The sequence below is a fragment of the Arvicola amphibius genome, chromosome 8 (assembly GCF_903992535.2).
Source record: "Arvicola amphibius chromosome 8, mArvAmp1.2, whole genome shotgun sequence".
NCBI lineage: Eukaryota > Metazoa > Chordata > Mammalia > Rodentia > Cricetidae > Arvicola > Arvicola amphibius.
The window spans coordinates 34,760,510-34,785,264 of record NC_052054.1 but is presented as its reverse complement, the minus strand read 5'-3'; the positions used below and the strand labels follow the sequence as shown (position 1 = coordinate 34,785,264).

Here is a 24,755-nt window from a genome sequence, read left to right as displayed (position 1 = left end):
TAGCAGCAATCAGAACCTGCATGGATGCATATAGTCCTCTCTTACAAAGCTGCTGCCTTTCTTCTCTTTCTCTTGAGATGGAGGCCTACCTGGCTAGGAATGAAAACCCTATCAGCAGTTCTCTACCTGTGGGTCTTGGCTTTTTAGGGGTCGCCTACGATCATCAGAAAACATAGCTGTTTATACTATGATTCATAACAGTAGAAAAATTAAAGTTAAAAGTAGCAATGAAAATAATTTTATGGTTGGGGGTCACCACAATGTACGGGATTGTATTAAAGGGTCGCAGCATTAAGAAAGTTAAAAACGCTGTTGCAGGTTAATTTATGCATATGATCTCTCCTACATCATTGAGAACCCTGTGTGAATTCCCTCATGACCTCAAAGGAAAAACATCTTGTATGTTGTTGGCTGGATTTACCCAAAGTAAGCAATATCCATGCACTACGTTTTTTAAAATTTTTTTATTTCAAAGTTTCTTTTTTCATTTTACATAGCAACCACAGTTCCCTGTTCCTCCCTTACTCTCACTTCCCACCATCTTTCCCCTCCCATCCACTCCTCAGAAAGGTTAAGGCCTCCCATGGGGTACCTATGAGGTCTGGAATAGCAAATTGAGGAAGGATCTAGCTCCTCTCCCCTGTATCACAGCTGAGCAAGGTATCCCTCCACAGGGAATGGGCTCCAAAAAGCCAGTTCATGTATTAGGGATAAATTCCACTGCCAGTAGTCCCACAGATTTCCCAAGCCACAGAACTTTCACCCACATTCAGAGGGCCTCGTTCAATCCTATTCAGGTTCCCAGCTCTCAGTCCAGAGTCAGTAAACTCCCACTAGTTCAGATCAGCTGTCTCTGTGCATTTTCTCATCATGATCTTGAACCTTTGCTCATATAATTCCTCCTCCCTCTCTTTGACTGGACTCAACCCAGCATGTATTAGTTCTCAACAGACCCTTGTCTGTACTGGGCATTGGTTTTACTAGCAGAAATAATCTAATTCTCACAATGATCCCATGTGGCAGGCACCTGCAGAAAAGCTCAATAGTTAGCCTAAGGTTAGAAGCTGGAAATCATTTAGTTCTGCCACAACTATACATGGGCTTTCCATCCTTGGACTCCATAAATTAAGAATGGAAAATATTTGAAAAATATAATGGAGCCTACATTGAAAATATACAGATGTTTTCTTGCCATTTGTAAATAATGTAGTGTGAGAGCTAATCACACAGAATTTATGTTATGTTGCTTTGAGTTTATTATTTAATCTAGAGATCATTAGAAGTATATGGAAGGATGTGTGTATGTTATATACAAATATCACACCACAAATATCACACCAACATTTTTATGTAAGAGACTTCAGAATCTAAGGACTGTACATATTGGATGGGTTTCCCACAAAGCACTAGAAGATACAAAAGGACAATTACTTTTATTAATGGAGATAATACATGTAAATGCAGTTCCCTTTTAGGATGACAGTACCCACTGATGAAATATCTGGGCTTTTCCCTTCATGACCTATCTTGTAGTAGCTGTGATGACATAATATGCCCTAAGAAGACTGCTAAGATTGTCATACGCAACGGATAAGAGCTCTTCTGCCTTCTGTTGCTAAGAAGTCACAACTATTGCAACTGGGAAAATCATTAACTCTAACAAATACTCCCCATCTCCCTGCAGAAGGCCGATGCTGTGCGTGTGATTACATTCACCGGCTGCATGGGAGAAACATACTTTGACAACAAACCTATAGGTCTATGGAACTTCCGTGAGAAAGAAGGGGACTGCAAGGGCTGCACTGTCAGGTGGGTTTAGATGAGACGGTCTGTCCTGTGCAACACACAGTTTGCATCTCAGCGTGTATCCATCTATCAGGGCTCATCATGCTTACGGTGGATTTACCAAAAGTGGGGAAATGTCTAGTCCTGGCCCAGCCTGTGCGGGCATTTTCCAAGGACCTTGAAAGTGCCCTTCACCACATCTACATGGCCGTGTGTTTTTAAATCTGCACAGATGAGTGATTTGAACCCCAGTCAATTATGCCAGTACCTCTTCATAGCCAGGATAGTTTGCTTATCTCTTAATGACTTCTGGTCATAATTACTATTTTATAAGGCACATACTCCCCAAACTGATTAAGCATACATGTGGAAACCTAGCTCGCATTGCTTTTCCTGTAGGACCTTCCGAATTGACATCTGATCCTGCAAGTGCTTTAAGGGGTAACTGAAGGACTTTGAGATGTGTCTTAAGGTATGGGGCGGGGGATGAAACTGGTGCTCAGTCCAGGAAGAAGTACCATAACATACAGCATTAAATGTAAGAAAGAGTCCAACGCAAACAGGATTTTAAAGTATATCCGGCATAAAATGCATGTGTAGGAAATAAATAGTTTTATGTGAACCTGAGCAGAGAGTATAAAAATAATAACCTAAAAGGAGGGAATTTCTCAACATGAAAATAAAGAACCCCCTAGTCATTTGAGTCTAAAAATGATTAAACTATTCTAAAACTCTGAAGAGTACATTAAATACCTGAAAGATTAATGTAAAAATACACAAGAATTCAGAGGTAGCAAGCAGTTTGTGTTTTTAATTCTAATTTAATGAGTGCATGGGCATTCCCAAACCTTAAACCCCATTAACACAGCAAAGCACATTGTACATTTTCTTCTAAATAGCTCTACAATTCTGTTCAGGAAGAGTCTCTAAAATACCTCTGAAAGTTTTAATGTCCTTCTTCTGGTACCATAACCTTATGAACACGGCAGTAAGACAAGGTGAAAGTCTGACATACTCAGGATGGTTTTATCCAGAACATATTGACACAGAATAGGCAAAGCTGTCCATAAAATTCTTTAGTTCAACCAAAGCCAAGAGATACAATCTCAATGCAAAGTTTGATGGCATGTGCCTGTAATCCCAGCACCAATAATGCAGAGGTTGGAAAATTATTAATTCAACACCAGCTTGAGACACATGAGGTCCAGACTTGCCCCAAACGTTTTCTTGCTAGTTTTCTAACTGGAATTTTTAGAAGATTACTAACAACCGTAGTGAAAGGATATCTTGCAGGACTATCCAATTAGTGGACATTACAGTATGATACTGTCATCCACAAATGTACAGGGTCACATTCACAGCTATCTTGGAATACATGTGGCCCATAGACCACAGGTCCAAGGTACCTGATTATCCTAAACCATCAGATCATTATCCTGTCAGTCATAGTTATAAGACTACCACATTACCAACTGTTTTAAGAACTTTCAATATGTATTGTATTATCTAGGGAACTTATATTTCCAACTTTCTGATAGTAGGAATAATACAGTTTAAACTCAGTCATCAAAAGATGTATATATCACATGGAAGGGAGAAAAGATTAATAAGATAGTTAAATTATGAAGTACAATTTAAAAAATTCCCTTTGGATGGGGCATAAAGTATATTAGATCTAATCTACATGGGAAGTAGAAAAAGACAGGATCTCCTGAGTAAATTGGGAGCATGGGGGCCTTGGAAGAAGGTTGAAGGGGACGGGAGAGGCAGGGAGGAGAGCAGAGAAAAATGTAGAGCTCAATAAAAATAAATGGTAAAAAAATAAAATATAATTTTAGAAATTTGCTTTGGGAAGGAAGCATCCCACCACCCTGAGGTAAACCTCAATAATGCTTCATGCCTAGTAGAAGGTAGTGTTGACTGCCTAGTTTTCTACCATGATGTTTTTTTGACTAAGTTCCACTTCTGTGCAGTATTGATTCTCCTGTCTCAGTTGTATTCCTATTGCTGAAGATAAAACACCACCATTAAAAGTAACTAGGTGATGAGAGGGTTTATCTCAGCTTACAGGTTCACATTACACTCTAGCATCAAGGGAAGAACTCAGGCAGGGCAGGGAACTCAAGCAGGCCAGGAACCTAGAGGGAGGAACTGAAGCAGAAGTCACAGAGGAGTGTTGCTTACTGGATCACTCCCTATGGCTTCCTCTACCTGCTTTCTTATAAGGCCCAAGGGAAGGAAAAGTCCAAAATGGATTGGGCCCTCCCACATCAACCATTAACGAAGAAAAAAAATTCATAGGCTTGCCCACAGGTCAGCCTAGTGGGGATATCTTCTCAATTGATGTGACTTTTCCCCCCGATGACTGTAGCTTATGTCAAGGACAGAAACTAATTAGGACACCTTCCTTATGCATCCAGCTTTCAAACTACACTTATCTTTTCTTTAAAGTAAAGTTCTGTGTTTACATTTTTAAAATTCCAAAATATAGAATTATTTAAGTACCTTTTTGCTTTGTGAAATTATTTTGATTAGGATTGTTATTGTGCTCTAATGTGCTTTGATTTTATAGTTGTAAAAATTTGAGTGGTGCCTGAAGCACTGCTGTCCCCTTTGACCTTACATTTGTAACAATAATTTTTATAGAACTCAAGGTATTGTTAGGTATTGTTCTAGGTTTCCTTTGAGAAAGCCTTGTTGTGTTTTTACATAAGAACCAATCATGCAATTTAGAGGACAAAAATATCAATGTTGTGAGAAACATAAAGGATAAGTCTATAGGAGGTAGGCTGGGAACATTCTGTAGAGCCATCAGGATGTCATCTTAAGAAGCTGCGGTTTTAGATAAATAATATGAAAGGGTGCAGTTGTTGTAATGCTTAGAATAATATCTGGGGAATAACTTAATTTTATTCAAGATAAAATGCCACATTAGAATTAAAACACAAAAACTGCTACAAGTAAAATGCATTTAGCTGAGCATAAAAATTACAATAAACTTTTAAGTACTAAGACACAATATACACTCATTTTTCTATGAGCATCCAAAGGATGTGGCTGCTCCAAACCAGCAGATGTATTCTGTACTTACTTGACCAGACACACAGGTTTAAAATAAATGGCAAATTAAGGTACGCTGTGTTTATGAGGTATAATAGGGTTGCCACATTTCCTCTAAAAGTATGTTCAAAATGGACAGGAGATTAATATAATGTTACATGCTGAAATATCATAGCATATACCTAACTGAACTAACTTTTCTCACTGCAAAATTACTCACTCAAAGCTGGATTTCCCTTTTTTGACCAATATCAGTGCTGAAGTAAGTGAAGGTGGCTTTCTTGCACCTATATGCTGGCTCACTTCTCACCTGAAACTCTTGCTCATAAATTGACTTTTGCTTGAGTGACATAATGTTGTTAGTATTGGAAAGAATTTAGAAATCTAAAAGTGACTGAAACTTTCATGTCATGCTTGGGAAATTCCAACATGAATTGTTAAATGGCTTCTGTGAGGTTCTCCAGCACTCCCCGGGGTACCTGATATCTAACTCACATAGAAAGATAGGTTAGGGACACAAGGACAGTCGAGGCTTAAATTTCATAAGTTTTGTGTCAGAAAATAAACTGGTATTTCTCTTTTGAGTCTAGAATTGTGTAGTGAGAATTTTGTTATTTGGGGCACTTTTAAAGTTATCACTAAGTAACAATGTATGGGGACAAAGCACAGAGAAAGTGGATGTGGCAGACTCCCACAATCCTTTCCTGAGATAGTCTTGATACCATGGTGGTATACTATGCAAAGCCCTGGTAAGTGAGAACCACAAGGAACATGTATGGCGTCTCTTGTAATAGCCTCTCATGTCTAATGCACTGTTCCAGAACTTACTGTTCTATCATGATGAAAGGATAAATAATAGTCAAGTAACTCACTGTCGATAAGCTAATTTAGTTCCTCAGTTTCCAAATTAAGACATTTTATAAATACTGAAAAAAGGCATCCTTTATCTTATATTTACTGTTCTTTTTCTCTCTGAAAAGGAGCCAAGAGCAAGTCAACTTGTACAAGTGTGAAGCAGCTCTTCCTACGCAGCACGCTCAATTTTATACTCTATATTTTTTTTATCTCATTAGCCACGATTTCATGAAAATAAAATTTTAGGCAATTATTTTATGACAGAACCATCACACTTCTCATTTTCCCCTCTGCCCTCACAACTATACAACACTCCAGTTTCAGAGCTTAAATGATCACTAACATACTCTTCCCACAGTACATAAAGGATTGTGTGTGGGGATAGGTAGGTAGCTGGGTGGTCGGGTGCATGTTAGGAACATAGATGCCCAGATAAATAGATAGATTAGATAAACTCATACTTGAAAAGCCAATACTTTTTGATTATTATATTTATAAGTTTTATCTTAATCATTAGTTATTAAAACAATATTGAACATATCTATGAATCATTTTGCTATATGAAAATCTCCTTCATCCCACATATGTTTATTACAATCTATTAAGCAAGGGCTAGCTAGCATAGATCCTGAGTGTAAGACTGCTATAGATAACGACCCATAACTTCTGGATAATTTCTTAAAGTCACAAACTAATGATAAATGCTAATTAAAAACACAAAGTGAAATGCAGACATCTCTCATTGTCTGAATTTAATTTGTCCAAGGAGAACTTGTTTGACAGAAGGATTTAGAGATTGGGAGTCTATATTCTAATTTGTTGTGTAGACGGGAAGTATCATAAAAGATTCAGTCTATCCCAAATTCTAACAGTGTTCACAAATATCACCAAGAAGTGCTTAAATATTGTGCTAATTTATTCTAAGAGCTTGCCTAAAATGCCTATGAAAGTCTAGGTAAGAGATTATGGTTTGGGTCTAAGATTGTGGACAGTGTGGGTGGAGGAAAGGGGGACAAGTGCCATCTTTGAGATAGTTTCTATCTAACAACAGCTTGTCATCCCATCCTGGGGATAGTCTGGATCATTGAAGGATGACAGACAAAATGGGTCCAACTGGTGTTAAATGTCTCTTTTCAGTCCCCAAGTGGAAGACAGTGAGGGGACTATTCAGTTTGACGGAGAAGGTTATGCCCTGGTGAGCCGCCCCATCCGCTGGTACCCCAATATCTCCACAGTCATGTTCAAGTTCCGGACGTTTTCATCAAGTGCTCTCCTGATGTATCTGGCCACACGAGATCTGGTAACACGGAGAATGGGAAATGGGTTTGCTTCTGTTTTTTTTTTTTTTTTGTAGAATACCAATACAACTATTAGTTGTTGATAAAACTATCAGCTAAACCACAAGTGAGTTTGTAATCGTTGTGTAGTTGCCAAAAATGATACAGAAAATGCTTATATGTTTTCAGTGATGATTTAATCATGATACAGTTTAGTTACTTTTTCTCTGAAGTATCACTACCTGGATAGCTCTTTATGAGAAGCACCCAGTGATAACTTCCACGGGATAGAATTGTGTAGCTATATTTGGGAGACCAAATATGAAAGGTATTCCTAAATACTCCTTGGCATCATTTTTCTAAGGTCCACATTTCTTTAGTAAATTTGTTTGGGTATATTAGCATTTGACTTGCTTAATGTATTTTTCAAAGGAACCCATTTTGCACTACCATTATGAGGGAGTATGTCTCAGTAGTTTGATTGTGGCTATCTGCACTATAACATCACACTCACAAGCAAAAAAAATTGCAAATAGTAGCACTAGTTCTCTTTCTGAAATGTACTTCTGTCACAGAGTGACACATGCAGCAATCTAGCCATAAGGCCCTTTTAGACGCCCCATAAAAAATGAATCCCCATATATTTCTCCGTGTCTCTAATCACTGGTGTATTTTCGCTCTGTTAATAGAAAGATTTCATGAGTGTGGAGCTCAGTGATGGGCACATAAAAGTCAGCTATGATCTGGGCTCAGGAATGGCTTCTGTTGTCAGCAATCAAAACCATAATGATGGGAAATGGAAATCGTTCACCCTGTCAAGGATTCAGAAACAAGGTGAGTTTTTCGAGTAAGAATGCAGTGTGGGCCTTAATCATGCCATCCAAAGCACCCGGGAACCTAATCAGGAGAAGGACATTGCCTGTAATTTCAGCTACTCACAAGTTCTGTGAAAAATTGATACAGTCATTTCTTTGGCTTACATTATAGGTGGTTTGGATTAGACAAGACTGATTGAAGAACCAAATGGTTCTCTGTCATTTTCTTTTTTTGAAACCGAGAGCTTAATTTGAAAGCATAAAAGTGTCTTACAACTTGTGAAATTATATCCTGTAACAGATTTGGAAAGGTTGTGTGCTTTTCTACTTTGTCAAGATGTTTCCTTTAGTTTAGAAGCTATAGGGTTGGTATGTCGCAGCTATCAATTTCTTCATCTTCAAAAACGTCAAAAACTGTAAATACGTTTCAGAAATTAATTGAAAAGTAATGGTATGACATTTGCTATGGTTCTGGGACTTTTTAAAGTAGAGCATTATTTTATTTGACTTTATAAGGGAGTATTTTGACCCGTTGTTAGAAAATGGGAAATGCACCCTTAAACTTATAGATGCTGGCATGTGTGCACATGTACGTGTACAGGTGTACATGTATTTGGTGGGGTGTGATGTGGTGAGTTTGTGTGTGTGCGTGTGTGCGTGTGTGTGTGTGTGTGTGTGTGTGTGTGTGTGTGTGTGTGTGTGTGTGTGATGGCTAATCTTGGTTTTCAGCTCAGGACACTTGAAAAGATGCAACCCCACATGGAGAACGGCCTCCATCAATTTTATCTGCAGGCACATCTTTGAGACATTTTCTTAATTTCCAGTTAATATACAGTGGCCCCACCCTCAGTAGATGTTACCATCTGAAGGCAGATGGGCATGGGTTGTTTATGCAAAGTGGATAAATGAGGGCCTGGAAGCAGACCAGCAAGTAACTTTCCTTCATGACTTCTGATTCAAGCTCTGGTCTTGAGTGACTGCCTCAGCTTTTCTTCAGGGTGAATTGTAACCTCTAAGTCATGTAAACGCTTTGCTCTCCTAAATTGTTTTTGGTGAGAGTGTTTTATCACAGCAACAGAAAGTGAATTAAACAAGATATATAATAATAACCGAGATGGAAGGCCCTATCTCTTAGTTCTCGGTACGGTATAATAGTGCAACTGTTACTTGGTTAGAATCTCATAATTCTGTGGCATTACCAATATCTGAAACCCGAACTTTGATACCTCTGAAAATAGAACTAGATCTAATTAATATTGGTGATGCCAATGTGATATTTTAAGAAAATTTAGATTTAACTCTATAGCATCTTCCCACACACTCTGTATTTAATAATTTTTTTGCCAGTCATCTACTAAGTACTGTACAAGAATTAATAGAAATCTGAAGCAAATCTTTGCCTTCAAGAAACTTACAGTCAGATGATATAAGAATCTTTAATTGCTGATGGCGTTGTGTATAGTAAAGTACCATTCTGTCACGGTAAGGGTTTCTATTGCTGAAAAAAAAAAAAAAACCACCATGACCAAAAGCAGCTTGGGGAGGAAAGGTTTTATTTATTTACCTTTCTCTTCCATAACATCATTGAAGGCAATCAGGACAGGAATTTAAAACAAGGCAAGAACCTAGAGGCAGGAGCTGATGCCGAAGCCATGGAGGAGTGCTGCTTACTGACTTGCTCCTCGGGGTTGTCCAGAATGCTTTCTTGTAGCACCCAGGACTCCCAATCGTGGGGTAGCACCACCCACAAATGAACTGGGCTTCCCTCCCCCCATTGATGACTAATGGAGAAAATAACCTATTGGTTTGCTTACAGCCAAATCTTGCAGGGGACATTTTTTTTTCCTCAAATGGGGTATCCTCCTCTCAGGTGACTTCAGCTTATGTCAAGCTGATGTAAAACTAGCCAGAACATAGTCTCAGAATAGAACTCTGGATGGAAAAATTAGCTCCAGGAAGGGCCACTGAGACACAAGTAAGGTTGGAAGAGTGGCCTAGTTGAAGACCACCTGCAGAAATTTCAGAGGAATGCTGCACAAACCCTGGAGTCACTGGAGAGCTAGATGTGTCAGTTTGAAGCGGCCTCTTCTTGGAACAGGAGGTGCTTGGAGAAACTCCTTAGGGTAGACAAAGGCTAATGTTAGACTTCAGAAGCCGTTCTGCTGCATTCTTCATCCCCGTGTAAGAGAGACGCAGTGCTCACAGGTCATAAGAACCCTGTGTAGTTCAGGACGGACATTTAATTACGTGTTTCCCAAATATCTTTACTCACATAAATCCTTCAACTACTGCAATAGAAATCTTGCTGCCAGACACACGTTAGCAGACACACACTATCAGCGGTCAGTAAGTGGGTAGACTCAAATGAAGAAGTGATGGTAGAAAATTACTGAATTATCCTGAGATAGCAGGATGAGGGTCTGCATAGGCCTGTGAGCTCAGAAGATGGCTTTAGCCATAGAGGAATTTAATTCTTCCGCAAGATCACATCTGGACCTCACTGAAATGTCTTCCAGAGCAACTTGGTCAGTATGTTTGTGACCATTTTGGTTGCTACTGAGATCTTCAGAGGGTCAGGTAAAAGAAGAAAATTAAAGTCCATAATGAGAATGTAGAGGGGAAAATGGAGTTGAACAATATCAAGTATCTTATACCCTATAAGCTTAGAGGAACAAGATCTGGAATAAACCCTTTTGCTTGGACAATAAGATTATGTCAGTGATACTGAAGGAGTTGCTGAATCGAGAGACAATAGCAGGGTTTTCATTTGTCTTTGAAAAATAGTCAGTTCTATTCGAGACTTGGTGTATTTAAGGTCTATTTAGTACCTTTAGTAACCTAGGGAAGCTGTGTACTTGGCAGGCAATTAAATGTAATGTGAATCATCGAATTCTAGAGAGGAGATGAAGAAACTGGAGTCATTTCACAGTCAAAATGGTCAAATAAGTAAGGGTGAGAAAAACTGAGTAGCGTATCAGAACAAAATGCCCCCCCACCACCTTGAAACCCACAGATATCGAAAGGAGTTAAATGAAGACCCTGAAAGGGAGCCTTAGATAAATAATCAGAGAAATCTGAAATCAATCTCTGCAAGAAGCCTAATGTTAAAGAAGGAAATGAAATAATTTCCTCAAAGAATGAAGAGCTGGGCTTTGGTAGCACATGCCTGTAACCCCAGCACTGGGGTACTAGAGGCAAGAGGATTAAGAGTTAAAAGTCATCCTTGGTCACACAGTGAGTTCTAGCCATGGTTACATAAAATCATGTATGAAAGAAAAAGGGAAAAGAATTTGACTTATCCTAGAATGCTGACAGGAAATAAGAGCAAAGGAATTCACTATCAAAAGAAATGTGGAAGCCATAATAATCCTTTAATGAATCGTTAGCGTGGGGGTAACAGTGGCTCTTTGGGGTGCAAAGGACTATGGGAAAGCAGACTCTGTGACAGCAACCTGATTCTGAAGGAGGTCTAGCTCAGAAAGAGAGAAGAGAGTGAAAGTCAGGAGTTGATAGTGTGAAGGTAAGAATAATTATTTAGGTTTCTGTTGGATTTGGAGAAGAAAAGGGATTACCAAGGTAGAAACAGTGCATAACAACACAGAGATGATTATAAAATTATATTCTAATCCCTCACTCTGTGTTTTATGTAATAACACCCTCTTTTCTCTACTTACTCATAAAAATGATGGCTAAACCTACCAAATCTTGAATTTGTATTTGGATAGCTACTTTTCTATTCTACAAATAAAAAAAATATGGCTGTATAACATTACCTACCAACACCTTCTTCAGCCCTGGCATTCTTAACAGCTGCAGGAAAGCCCTCCTGCTAAGATAGTAAAACTATGCCAGCCTATATCTTCATCAGAGCTAGCTCTCAGACTGGTGAGTTTCACTTGAATTGTGTTGATGATCTTTGATTCTGGAGATGGCTTCTAAAACTGCATATACCCTCTCATGGATAAGGAAGAAAAGTCCACCCAATCACTGGCTTATTGGTGACAGAGACAGAATCCCCTTTTATGAACACCATTAAAATATCCACCAAGTCTGCAGAAAGAGACGTTTTAGGTTCCAGTGAATAGCATTCTATAAAGCCTTCTTTGTGATCTGGATAAAAAAAAAGAACATGTATAAAAGTCCTTAAAACAATTCCATTAATCTATTTTCTTTAGCTGCCAGACTGGCTAAGGTGTATGTGTATATCGAGTTAATTATGTATGTAAAGGAAATTAATTAAATATATGAAATGTATATAATTAATTAAAATTTAAATATTGATCTGTTAAATAAATCTTAATGGATCATTAAAGTCATTCCTTTAGGGTGGTTTATCTAGTTTGGTTTGTTTTTTTCACTTTTTACAAAAGTAGACTTTTGCCTGGTTTGGTGGTATATGTACTTAATCCTAGTCCTCAGGAGGCAGAAGCAGATAGATCCCTGGGAGTACAAGGCCAGTCTGATCTGAATAGCAAGTTACAGGTCAGTCAGAGCACCTGTTTCCACAATGCATGGATGGATAGATAGATAGATAGATAGATAGATAGATAGATAGATAGATAGATAGATAGATAGATAGATAGATAGTAGATAGATAGATAGTAGATAGATAGATAGATAGATGATAAATAGATAGATAGATAGATAGATAGATAGATAGATAGATAGATAGATAGATAGATAGATAGGTGATAGATTATTCTAAAATTTTAAAGTGTTAATAGGTTTGGGGGTATTTGATTTGGGTTATTTTCATGTGCTGGTGGTGTATGATATTATTGAAGATAGATTTTTGAGTAGCACTGTAGACTACAATGGAATTTTGTACTTTGCTATTTTTCTTTGTTTTCCAAAGAATGTCAGTTATAAATGATGATAAATGGAGAGACTATAATAATCTTGCATGTTCAAGAAAATGAGTAATACCTCACTTGTGCCCCTCAGTTGTAGCACTGCACAGTACCTCAGCATATTGAAAGATCTGGGCAGGCAAGTATTAGGATATATGTTTAACACTGATGCAGTATACTTCATGTGTGTTTGAACCAGGGGCATCCAAGAAACTAACAATGTAAACAGTGAACATTTAGAGATTCCCTTTTAACTAATTGGTTCAAATGCCAATTTTAAAACTCACACTCATTGAGATCCTCCAGTAGGCAAAGATGAAGAAGCAAAACCTGTCGCATGAATGAGCCAATGTCTCAATAAATATCAAGGACCCAGAACATATGATGTACTTGAAGGGCAGGTCTAAGATAAGAATATAGCATACCCAGGAATCATACCACTCAGAAGGAGCCTACCCTGATCCTTTAAAAATTAATGAGGAAAACCAATGATATAAGAATTCTTATTCTGTTTTCTTTTTTTATTTTTTTCTCATTTTTTTATTAAAGATTTCCGTCTCCTCCCCCTTCCCTCCCCTCCCTTCCACCCATACCCCCACTCCACCCCTCTCCAAGACAAAGAGCCATCAGGGTTCCCTTCACTATGTTAAGTCCAAGGTCCTCCCAGCTCCCCCTAAGTCCAGGAAGGTGAGCAACCAAACTGACAAGGCTCACAGTGAGCCCATTCATGCTGTAGAGTTCATGTTCATTGCCGTTGTCCTTGGTTTCTCAGTCCTCCTCCACCATCAGCCACATTCAGAGAGTCTGGTTTGGTCCCCTGTTCCATCAGTCCCATTCCAACTGGACTTGGTGGTCTCCCGTTAGATCTGTCCCACCGTCTCAATGGGTAAACGCACTCCTCACGGTCCTGACTTCCTTGCCCATGATCTCCCTCCTTTTGCTCCTCATCGGGACCTTGGGATCTCAGTCCAGTGCTCCTATGTGGGGCTCTGTCATTTTCTCCATCCAATGCCAGGTGAAGGTTCTATGGTGATATGCAAGATATTCATGAGTATGGCAATAGGATCTGTACATTTTTGGCACCCTCTCCTCAGCTGCCCAAGGACCTAGCTGGGGGCATCTTCCTGTACTCACTCATAATTGGTTTCTAGCCATAAATAAAGGACATCGAGCCTATAATTCGTAAAAAATCCTAGAGAAGCTATATAAGAAGGTGAACCCAAAGAAAAACATATAGTTATCCTCCTGAATACTGGAAGTAGACAAGATTGCCGGACAAAAAATGGGAACATGGGGGTGGGGTGGTATGGTGGGAGGGGGGATGGGGAGAGAAAAGTGTGAAGTGGAGGATGGGAAGAGCTTGGGGGAATAGGATGGTTGGGATATAGGAAAAGTGGATATGGGAACAAGGAATTATATATCTTAATTAAGGGAGCCATTCTAGGGTTGGCAGAGACTTGACTCTAGAGGGGTTCCCAGGTGTCTTATTCTGTTTTCTAAACAATGCAGTCTCAGCAGAGATGTGCATTCTTTCTTCTTCCTTCTCTAGGTCTACGTTCTAGTCCTCTCCGCATAAGAAAATCCTTTGAGATCTAAGAGAAGAGCAAATAGGAGTAAGGACAGTACATTACTCATGACACAGCCTCCCAGTCTAAAATGTGTTTTACATTAGATGTGGGTCTCACTGACTCATGGAATCAAACATCCACATCTCTCCACCAGCATGTGCTATGCTTTTATACAAGAAAATAACACTTTACAAATGAACAGAGGCCTCAGTAGTTCTGCAGAGACTGAAATTCATAGGAAGAGGCCGAGAGTTGAAACATTTCTAATTATCCAATTTGAGCTAGATAGTCCTGTGAACACAATACTCATTTTCCATAGCATTAGAAACTGTGTCTAGTGGCTTGTTGATAGCCATCTAAGCTGCTTACTTTTGTCTCCACGGATTAGTCTTCCTTGTGTGGAAACCATTATTTCCATGTTCTGGTGTGAATGTTTCAATAATGTACTGTATTTATACTAGTGTTGTGCATTAAATAGTTATATATACTACACATGCTGGGAGAACACTAATGTCTATTCTAAATTTAGACTGAATATCCAGTTGTCAGCAAGCGCATAGCTATGGTGGACCTTGCACTAATTAAATGGAAAATTCCTATCTCTATTACAGCCAACATATCAATTGTCGACATCGATACTAACCAGGAGGAGAACATAGCCACTTCATCTTCAGGAAACAACTTTGGTCTTGACTTGAAAGCAGATGACAAAATATATTTTGGTGGCCTGCCAACTCTGAGAAACTTAAGGTAATCTAGCATTTAAAGGGAAAGTTTTAATTAAATGGCCATTGTGTCTTGTAGAGTTGGGAAGTTTAATTACAATGGCAATGCCATATAACCTTTAGCTATAGAAAGGACTAATCAAAAAAATCATGTTGTATGTAAGAGCAACACAAGGATTTGGGAACTGGGGATTAGTTTGACATCTTTGTTGGAGAGATAAATTGGAATGGCTGTTTCTCTTATATTCACCTGCTGAAAGGAATTATGAAAGTAATTAAAGGTGGAAGCCAAAGCTGAATGTGAGTCCTGTAATTGCTGCTCTCTGTGCACAGTTGCCAGAGAGAATGGCATTCTGACATTGTGCAGGCGTCTGAAAATTAGCCAGTGTTCGGGATGCTGTGAGTATAAGCTAAGTTATTGCTAATCATTAGCATCATAATAGCATAGTGGAGCTTTCCCGCATATCCAGTACCAAACAATATTTGTTATTCACATGCCTGTTCCAACATATTTAGAGATTTCTCATATGCTCTGTAAGGAGCAGGATAGAAAGACATCAGTAACTCATAGTGCAGTTAGTTCAAACGCAGGACCTAAAAAGTCAGAAAGTAGCCCATGTGGCATTTAATTAATGTATTGCTTAATATGAAACATGAGAAACAAATCCCATAGAGTATCTGGTACATACTGTATGTTAGCTGAATCTGATTAAAATGGGATGAATTGATCTGGTTAATTTGTGGATAGTTATGACACTCTCGGAGTACCATGTTTTGAGGGTTTTTCATCTCTGGTTTCTGGCTTTTTCTTGGTGGTTTATAAACGTTATGAAAGTCCTTCAAAGATGCTTCTACTCAATAAAAATAGAACATCTGGAGATACCTTAGAATGTCATCATCGGAAACCACAGGGGCAGTTACCTTTCTATTTCCCATCAACAGGTCCCTGAACAGAGGAACCTTGGGCTCATTTTATATATCAATGTTATATCAACTGAATTTGTTTTTCCTCAAATATACTCCTAGACTGGGAAATTGTCCAATTACCAGTTTTTCATAGTGTATATTGATAAGCTTCATGGTACAGGTCATGTGTGCATGTTCACACACATGTGTACACACATACATTATATATTATATATTATATCAGTATATTCATTTGTATTATAATTCTGAAATATCAAATCATAAAAATCACTATATATCAAAATTATTTGAATGGTGTTATAGTTATCACTTAGTACTTTCTTTGTTAAACACGCATCCAACACATGATTGCTGAATACCTACTATATGCTAGTTATCATACCAAATGCTGGCAATCCAGTACTTATTTAAGCCAAAGATATACCTTGAAAAATCACTAACTATATTCAGAATGAATTAAATGTGGTGTAAAAAGACTACCTAAAAATCGTTCACTTACTCTAGTGAAAAATTTTATTATTTGAAAGTGAATCCTTGAAACACCCGCAAACACATCATGAATTAACTTCATTGAGAATAATTTGTATCTTGGTGTCTATTTGGAAACTATTTATCCTCTAAATGTTTATCACCAAAATGTTACTTCCTCCATTCAGCAATTTAATATACAATGCTGCTGCAGCATGGTCTACTATTTCAATAAAATCTTCATATGCCTATCTGTGATTGACAAATTATTCATGCATTTATGGGTTGTTTTGTGCAGTCAGTACCACTGTATGATGATGTGGTAAACACAAATTATTTTCACATGTATTGTTAAATTTGAGCTTCTTGAGAGCTGATATTTATAAGCTGTTCATAAGCACCAAGTTAGTACAGTTTCTCATATATTATGTCAAAAGAATAAGAACTTTGAATTTGTATTCCCAAATAAAAATGTCTAGGAGGTAATGTTAGGTGGGTGGCCATCTCTGATGTCTAGGAGGTAATGTTAGGTGAGTGGCCATCTCTGAAGTTTGGTTTCACGTCCATCAAGGACATTGGTCTTTTCTGTGTACTTTCCTTTTTAAATATTCCTTTCTATGAGACAGGTTTTAAACAAGATTTATTGTTAAAGTTTGTTGTTTTATTAAATGAAAATTATAAGTAATTTTATAAGCAAATGGTTATAAGTAAATTGTTTTTTTTTTTTCTCTTCCCTTTGGCTTAGTATGAAAGCAAGGTAAAAATTTAAATTTATGCATGCCTTCTTCAAGTGCATGGCTGGGGACATTTGGCTTTGTGGGGACAGCAGCAGTGCAGAAGCAGAGCAACACCGATGTGATTGCTTCCACAGTAGATTTCATGAGCAAATAATGCGTGCTGCAAGAGTCCTCATGCTTCCCAGCACTTACAAAGAGACTGCTGCTTGCCCACCATCCATCAGGTTACAACATCTGTTGTTTCATTGCTTCCTTGTGCAGACACTTGACACAGCACCTCCTGGTGGCCAGCAGGCCCTACACACAGGGCAGCTGATCAGTCAAGTTTATGGGCGTAGTCTAATTCTGGGGAGCCCTGTTAAGATGGCTTCTGAAGCAGGACCGTAGACTCTGGCCACCCCAACACTGTGCTGTTTGCTCAGCGCACCACCCGTGCTACTGAATGCTCAGCACTGCCTTCTTGCTTTCTGCAAATACGCCTTTACATGGCCACCGCACCTCTCGTCAAAGCCGCTTGTTTATTGCCATTTATAAAATTATCTATGGAGCCAAATGAAAAGAACCTCTGCAGATACTACATTTCAAATGTTTGAGTTAAGAGTGGAGAGATTTAGCAACAGTCTCCGTATAGCTTTTGAACCACCTGAAGGCAGATATTCATAAGAATTAGCGGTCCTGTAAGTGGCTGATCAAATCCTAGCGATGTGGAAGGATTTTGACCCTGGCCAAAAACAAAGGTGTTTTGGCATTTCAGAGGCTAATTCTGCCAGAATTCTGAACAGGAGATAATGAAACTGAAGTGGCCCAGGAAGTGTTTAAAGCCAAGACCAGATTTTAGTATCAAAAACTAGAAAACATAGAAGGTAGGAAGAATAAAAACAACTCATTTTTTTCATGACATCATTCTGCTACTAGTCATGCCCTGTTTGCAGAGAAGGCTAAAAAGCAAAGACTGAACATTTGTTGCACACACACATAAATAAAACTCCATGTTAGCGCTGTGTAATTTTTGTGCATGAGAGGTGGTCCTCGGGAAAGAGACCTGTGTTTGCGTTACAAAAAGCAAATCGCTGTACTGTGACTCATCCCTGAGACTTTCATAATGTTGAACTTGCTGAATCATTACACTTTGAGAAGGATCTTGGTATTTCCATGAAACAATAAGCTTGTTGGAGTGACTCAATTTATTGACAAAACTCCCCCAACCCCCAAAATTGTGATAGATCTGTCCTCCTCTAAAGCACAATTCGGAAGCAAGCAAGCACTGCAAGTGAAATCCGCCATCCCCTTCACTTTGTAGATGATGATAAGTAAGACCCCTTCCCCCCAGCTGGCAGGGTTCTTCATAATTACTGACTGAAGGAACAGAAGGAAGAGACCTTGGGAACCAGAGAAAATGATCAAAGGAAATAAAGAAGTTCCAGAGAGACGGGGGTGGAAGTGGAGAGGAGAACAAACGCTTGACAAGAAATAAATCACCTGGTACAGACTGCCAGGGTCTAATTTGCTTTCCCACCTGTTTTTCCTCATGCCATGTGTCTTTTATAAAGATGAAAATGAGAAACTTGGCATCAAGGGACAATGAGAGGAGAATTAATCATTAGCCTATCAAGTACAATATTGGTGTCAATTGGACACTTTCCAGATGTTCATCAAACTACGGAATGAAAATTTGCCATTTTTACTCCTATATTTTGAAACTGTTCAGTGTAGTAGCTACTAGCCACTGTGAACATTTTACACACACGCATGCATGCCTGCACACACACACACACACACACACACACACACACACACACTTAGATCCTTCTTGGCACAAACTACTTTGCAAATCCCAATAATCAACATGCCTGGGAACTAATAAACTCCTGAAGAGAGCACGTCTACCACCAGAGAAAGTTCTGCTGTCATAGACTCAAGAGATGTCATCACTGTGCATGTTCTGTCAGTATGTGTGAACTGTGCATTTAGGGTGCTATGCTCTGCAATACATCCAGACTTTGTTCATCGAATACATAGACACTACTGTCATTGTCACCGTGCCTGCTTACACATACAAATATGGACTCCTAGGGAAATCAGATCACTTAGTCAATTTCAAGTAATAAATCAGAGCAGCATGTAAGAGTCAAAGGCAAGAAATTAACTTCTTATTTTGTAATCTATTAGCATCCTTGCTGTGTCATTAGAAGTAGTGAGCAGAAAGCCAGCATTTAAATGTCGTTTGGGGGTAGAAGACATGAACCAAATTAGAAGAACTATTTTGCATATGTTGCCTTATTTTGTTATGGCACACACACATGCACACACATACACATAAACACTCTCACATACACTCACATGCACAGGTTCATGTACATACATACACACACATATGCACTCACACACGTTCTGTCACACACACACACATCTTCACATATGTGCACACATACATACACCCACACACTTCTTTCTAGCTTCAAGAATGCTTCAAATAAACATTTCCAAATATTTTTCCTAAATTTTGAACGAGATTTTAAAGAGCTTTTTATAAATAATTGAATTATTCTGCCCACACAATTATCTGCTCTGTCATGGAAACAAGAAGCACTTATTTCATTATGCACATGAAGCATTAATAAGTCAGTTGATTTCTGGGCCTCGTGTTGAAATGCTGTGAGCAAAGCTGCTCTTAGAGAGAACAAGATATCAGAACTCTTTGTACAGAGTGATGTCAACATCCAGTCAACCCAACTTCCACATAATGGAAAGCACAGTTTGTGATGTGCAAGTGTGTGCCTGTGCACTTTGATGGACATGCCCCCCCTGCTTGTGTGTGTGTGTGTGTGTGTGTGTGTGTGTGTGTGTATGTGTGCATGTGTGTGTTTGTTCCACATGGCTTCCTTCTAGTGCTCGACAACTACACTGCCATCAGTCTAACGGTGTTGCTTTGATTGTCCATTTGACTACTCAATAGGCCAGAAGTTAATGTGAAGAAGTATTCCGGCTGCCTCAAAGACATCGAAATTTCAAGGACTCCATACAATATACTCAGTAGCCCTGATTATGTTGGTGTTACCAAAGGCTGTTCACTGGAGGTTGGTTAATTTCTAAAGGTTCTATAACGTATTTGGGTCATATTTCATTTACTTAACAGGAGTGCTTTTGCCAGAATTGTTCCTTTGTTAACATGGTTTAGATTTGTTCTGATCTTTTCTTAGTCATTCATAGAGGACAGAGTATGACAGAAGCATCCTATAAGTCACTGTGATAGAAATGGTATTATGAAGAGCCAAAATTGTGTCCCATTTTTCAAGTCCTATAGTACTTGAGTACATAGCAGGTATCTTCATAGAAATTGCTCTTCTGGTTGGTTCTATCTTCCTTTTCAATAACATTTCTTCTCATTTTTGTTATCTTTTCTAAATTCATTTTACATTTGCACATTATACAGCTTGATTACCTTTCTCTAGAATATGTTAATTGTTTATACAGACGGTACCACCATCCATAATTCTCACCAGTGCACAGCATCTTGTCCACAGTTTACACAGATGGTAACACCACCCACCACCTCACCGGTGCACAGCATCTTGTCTACAGCCTTGAAGTTGTGTGATGTGTTTTGTCCAACTCTGCAAAGATTCATGTGATATGAATGTAAAATTCTCTTGCATCTCAGAATCTCTTTTTTGTTGTTAGTGCAGTTAAAAGATGTGTGCTCAGTAGTGACTCTTCAGCTCTGGCCAGTCAATGTGAGAAAGACCCAGAGCATCACTTTCCCCTCTTATAATATCGATAAATGACCATAAATTACTAACAAGAATTTTATGAAAATTCTATAGTGATGAGATTTTAAAATAAGAAAACGTTGACTTTATCAAACACTAATTTTTAATTACCCATTCTGATATAACTGTTCGTTTTGGCCGCTTTCTCCAATGCAAATCATTTTGAATCACTCCAGTGGTCTTCAATGAAATGAGGAAGGGACAGGAAAATAGAGAAAAGAGTGGATTTGCCTTCTGAGCTGTGAGATTGCAATATTGGGACAGACCTACCTGGGTCTTCATTGTTCATAGCTGTAGGCTCTGTGGGAAATGGTCTTAGACTCCTGCTGCAAATGTAAGGAGAAATACAGAAACAATGAATACTCTAAGGGTCCACACTGTCTTCTTAAGGAAACCTTATATAGAGTTAAAACCTTCAAAGTCTAACTACTCTCGTTTGCACTCAAAAAGATATATGCTTGAGAGTGAAAAGCTGTCCAGAGCAACAAACTGAACAGCCTGTGGCACACTATAAAGGCGTCCTACGTAAAGATTCCCATGTAAAGGCATTCCAGAATAGAGAATTACTTACCTAAAATAAGAGGCAGAAATTTGAAATGGATAAATACTGAAAAGTCTGCAAAGTAGTCTTAACTGAAACGTTTAAAATTGTGAAATTTGAAAATCAGAATAGAAAGTAGATTATACATTTTTTTTCAATGGCTGTGCCATTTTGCTGGACTCGAAACCCTGTGCAGGGGTGCAAGGGTGCAGGGGCTGGAGTGGCCCTCATGAAAAGATTTTTTGCCTTTCCTCCAAAATATCTAAGACTTTTAAAAATGAGTATTTTAGGTACCTTAAATGACAAATGGAATGGTCTTGCTGGAATAAATGTGAGCACTTTTAGATGGTAGAATTCCTCCAGCTATTAAAAGCAGTGATAAACCTGGCAGTGGTGGCACATGCCTTCAATCCCAGCACTTGGGAGTCAGAAGTAGGTGAATCTCTGTGAGTTCACGGCCAACCTGGTCTACAGAGTGATTTCTAGGACAGCTAGAGCTGTTACCCAGAGAAACCTTATCTCAAATAAATAAATGAATAAATAAATACATACATAAACACATAAATAAATAAAAATAAATAAATAAATAAATAAATAAAGTGATGATGAACTATATTTACTGGCAAAGAAATGTACATATTTGAGAAACAAAAGACTGGAGATAAAGCTCAGTGGCTAAGGGCCTGTACTGCTCTTGCAGAGGAGCTGAGTGCCTATGGCTCCCACAGCAGATGACTCACATCTGCTTCTAAGTCTCGCTTGAGGTAGATCCAAAGTCCTTGGCCTCTGTGGGCATGTGCTCACCACCCTTCCACACACACACATGTAATTTAGAAGCAAAGCAGAGTCTAAAAGAATGTAAAGAGGTGATTCAGTCTGAATATAAAAAGAATGGAGAGGACAAGATTGTGAAAGTTAGGGCGAAGGAATAGACAAATTGTAGATGACTCCCTGCTTTCTGCATGACTTTGAGAGGTGAGTCACTTTCTCCACTTTGTACTCAGTCAGTCTCTGAAGCACGAGCATATGAATTCTATAGTTAGCAGTAAAACACTGGTAATATTTTGGAAACACAGACATGCAATATTGGATTTACCTATTTTTCATAATTAGAATATATCTCTAGAAATTATTCTAGAACTATTTGTACTCTTGATATTAATGAATACTTTCCCATGGGATCATCTTGAGGAAGAATGTAAATATAAGCCATGGTCATACAAATCTTTTCAGCACAAAATATTAACTGATATTTCATAGCCAAGAGATTTAAGAAAGACAGCAATGTAGAATTAAGACAAAAAACATGTTATCTATCAATATCCTTCCACATTTTATGTCAATTATTAAATATTTAAACAAAAGTCATACTTTTTACCTTTAAAGCTGAACTGTTCAGAAAATTAACAGTATTATTTCTTCAATGGCTCTTAAGCTCTCAAGGAGACTATATATTTTCATATTCCCTAAAATTACACTGTTTTTATAATCATGTTGAAAGTATTGAAGAAGGAGGTGGCGTGGAGAATTTAACCCCTTATCTCTAATGATTTCTCTTTGTTTTTGCCCACAGAATGTTTACACAGTTAGCTTTCCCAAGCCTGGTTTTGTGGAGCTTGCCCCTGTGCCCATTGATGTTGGAACAGAAATCAATCTGTCCTTCAGTACTAAGAATGAGTCTGGAATCATTCTCTTGGGAAGCGGAGGGACACCAACACCACCCAGGAGGAAACGGAGGCAAACTGGACAGGTACCTTCGCCACTCATTCATAAGAGCTTTCCCCTCACTTTAGGAGTGCCTTTAGGAGGTGGGGGATGTTTGGTTGAGATGTTCAGTAGATAAAGTGCCTGTCTTAATGAACACCATTACATTGGTTTTATATTTTAGAGTTGAATCACTTATTTTGACTGTAATCTTGGTAAAACCAAGAACTGGTCATTCTCAGTGAGAAGATTCATACCAATCAAATGAATAAGCAAATTGTTGTGCAAATATATCTTTGAATATGAAAACACCTTTACAAGTGAGATGATGTCATTCTTATTAGATGTTTATATGTGTGTATGTGTTTGTAGATAGGGGTACATATATGTGCATAGCTGCATGTCATGTACATATGTGTGAGACGGCCTCACACTGGCCTATAACTCACTAGGTAGGTTAGGCTATCTGGCCAGCAAGCCCCAGACATCTCCCTGTATCCACCTCCCTAGTTCTGGGATTACAGGCATGTGCAGCTGCACCTGGATTTCTTTTTATAGCATGGATTCTAGGGATTGAATTGAAGTCCTCCTGCTTGCAAAGCAAGTGCTTTACCAACTGAACTATTATCTCCCAGGCCTTTTAAATTGTTCAGTTTTACTATTGAGTGATCATTAGTAGGCAATAGAATCTTAATTTCTTTCTCTAAAACATAATTAAGCCTACAAAAAGAAAAGATTAGGTAAGCAGAGCAAGCACTGTATGACCTCGAGAATCTCAAGAATGCATGGAGGGGCTGGTGAGACGGTCCAGAGGGCTAAGGTCTTTTCTGCCTGATGCACTGCGTGAGTTTGATTCTTAGGGCCCACATGGTGGAAGAAGAGACTGGTTCCCACGAGTTGCCCTCTGATGTTTGCTTCATACCTCATGCCATGGCAGTTATGTGTCCCCACATGTCCACAAACATGTTCACAAAATGAATAAATACATAAACAGAATCCTTAAGGAAGCCAGTGTAATCTAATATTTCAAAAATTAAAAAAAGAATCATAAAGCTGTCACAATAGATTTAAGAAAACATTAGGCAAAATTTAACAATCTTGCTAATTAAAAAAAACACTTAGTAAACTAAGAGGAAGCAATATTCTCTCTGTAAAACAATGATAATTAGTGGTCCTGTTGGAAGAGCATCACAGACATGCTATGAGCTATAAAACCAGGACTTAGCAAAAGAAGGCCTATGCGCCAATCTCTCTACTACAGCAACAAAAGAGAAAGTAGCTAGACAGCAAGAGGAATGGTGTGCTTTGAAAATAAACACAGCAAGTTACCATAGATGAGGAAACTGTAAAGTTTATTGAAAGCCATTAAAGTTGTCCTTAATGAGTGCACATATTCATCTTGTTATTAGGGAAAAACTCATTAAAAATAGGTCAATTCTCCCTAATATGATGTACAGAGATTTAATTTCAGTATACTATCTTGTCTTTCTTACAAATCAAGGCATTTACGTTTTTTTTTAAATTTATAATAAAAATCAAAACCCACAAAAATACCTGAAATGGAAGAATATGGTGGTACGACTGCTGTACCAGATCTTGCTCCATCTATGTCAGAGATTTAGACTCTAGTAATGGTTTTATTCCTGGAAAATTCTGTCCTGGTAGAATAGAAT

The 24,755-nt window shown here is 38.4% G+C and overlaps 1 protein-coding gene across 2 annotated transcripts in view; it reads left to right on the top strand.

Annotated features, from left to right (window-relative positions):
• Positions 1 to 24,755, top strand: part of Lama2 (laminin subunit alpha 2) — a 594,199-nt gene that overhangs the window by 538,467 nt on the left and 30,977 nt on the right. Inside the window, exons 49-55 of one of the 2 annotated variants that reach the window (XM_038339596.1) lie at positions 1,685 to 1,809; positions 6,838 to 7,000; positions 7,667 to 7,811; positions 14,822 to 14,960; positions 17,076 to 17,087; positions 20,024 to 20,144; positions 22,952 to 23,128. In XM_038339596.1, the coding sequence (XP_038195524.1) occupies positions 1,685 to 1,809; positions 6,838 to 7,000; positions 7,667 to 7,811; positions 14,822 to 14,960; positions 17,076 to 17,087; positions 20,024 to 20,144; positions 22,952 to 23,128 (882 nt within the window). The remainder of the gene's footprint in view (positions 1 to 1,684; positions 1,810 to 6,837; positions 7,001 to 7,666; positions 7,812 to 14,821; positions 14,961 to 17,075; positions 17,088 to 20,023; positions 20,145 to 22,951; positions 23,129 to 24,755) is intronic. The other variant, XM_038339597.1, reaches the window with a different exon arrangement.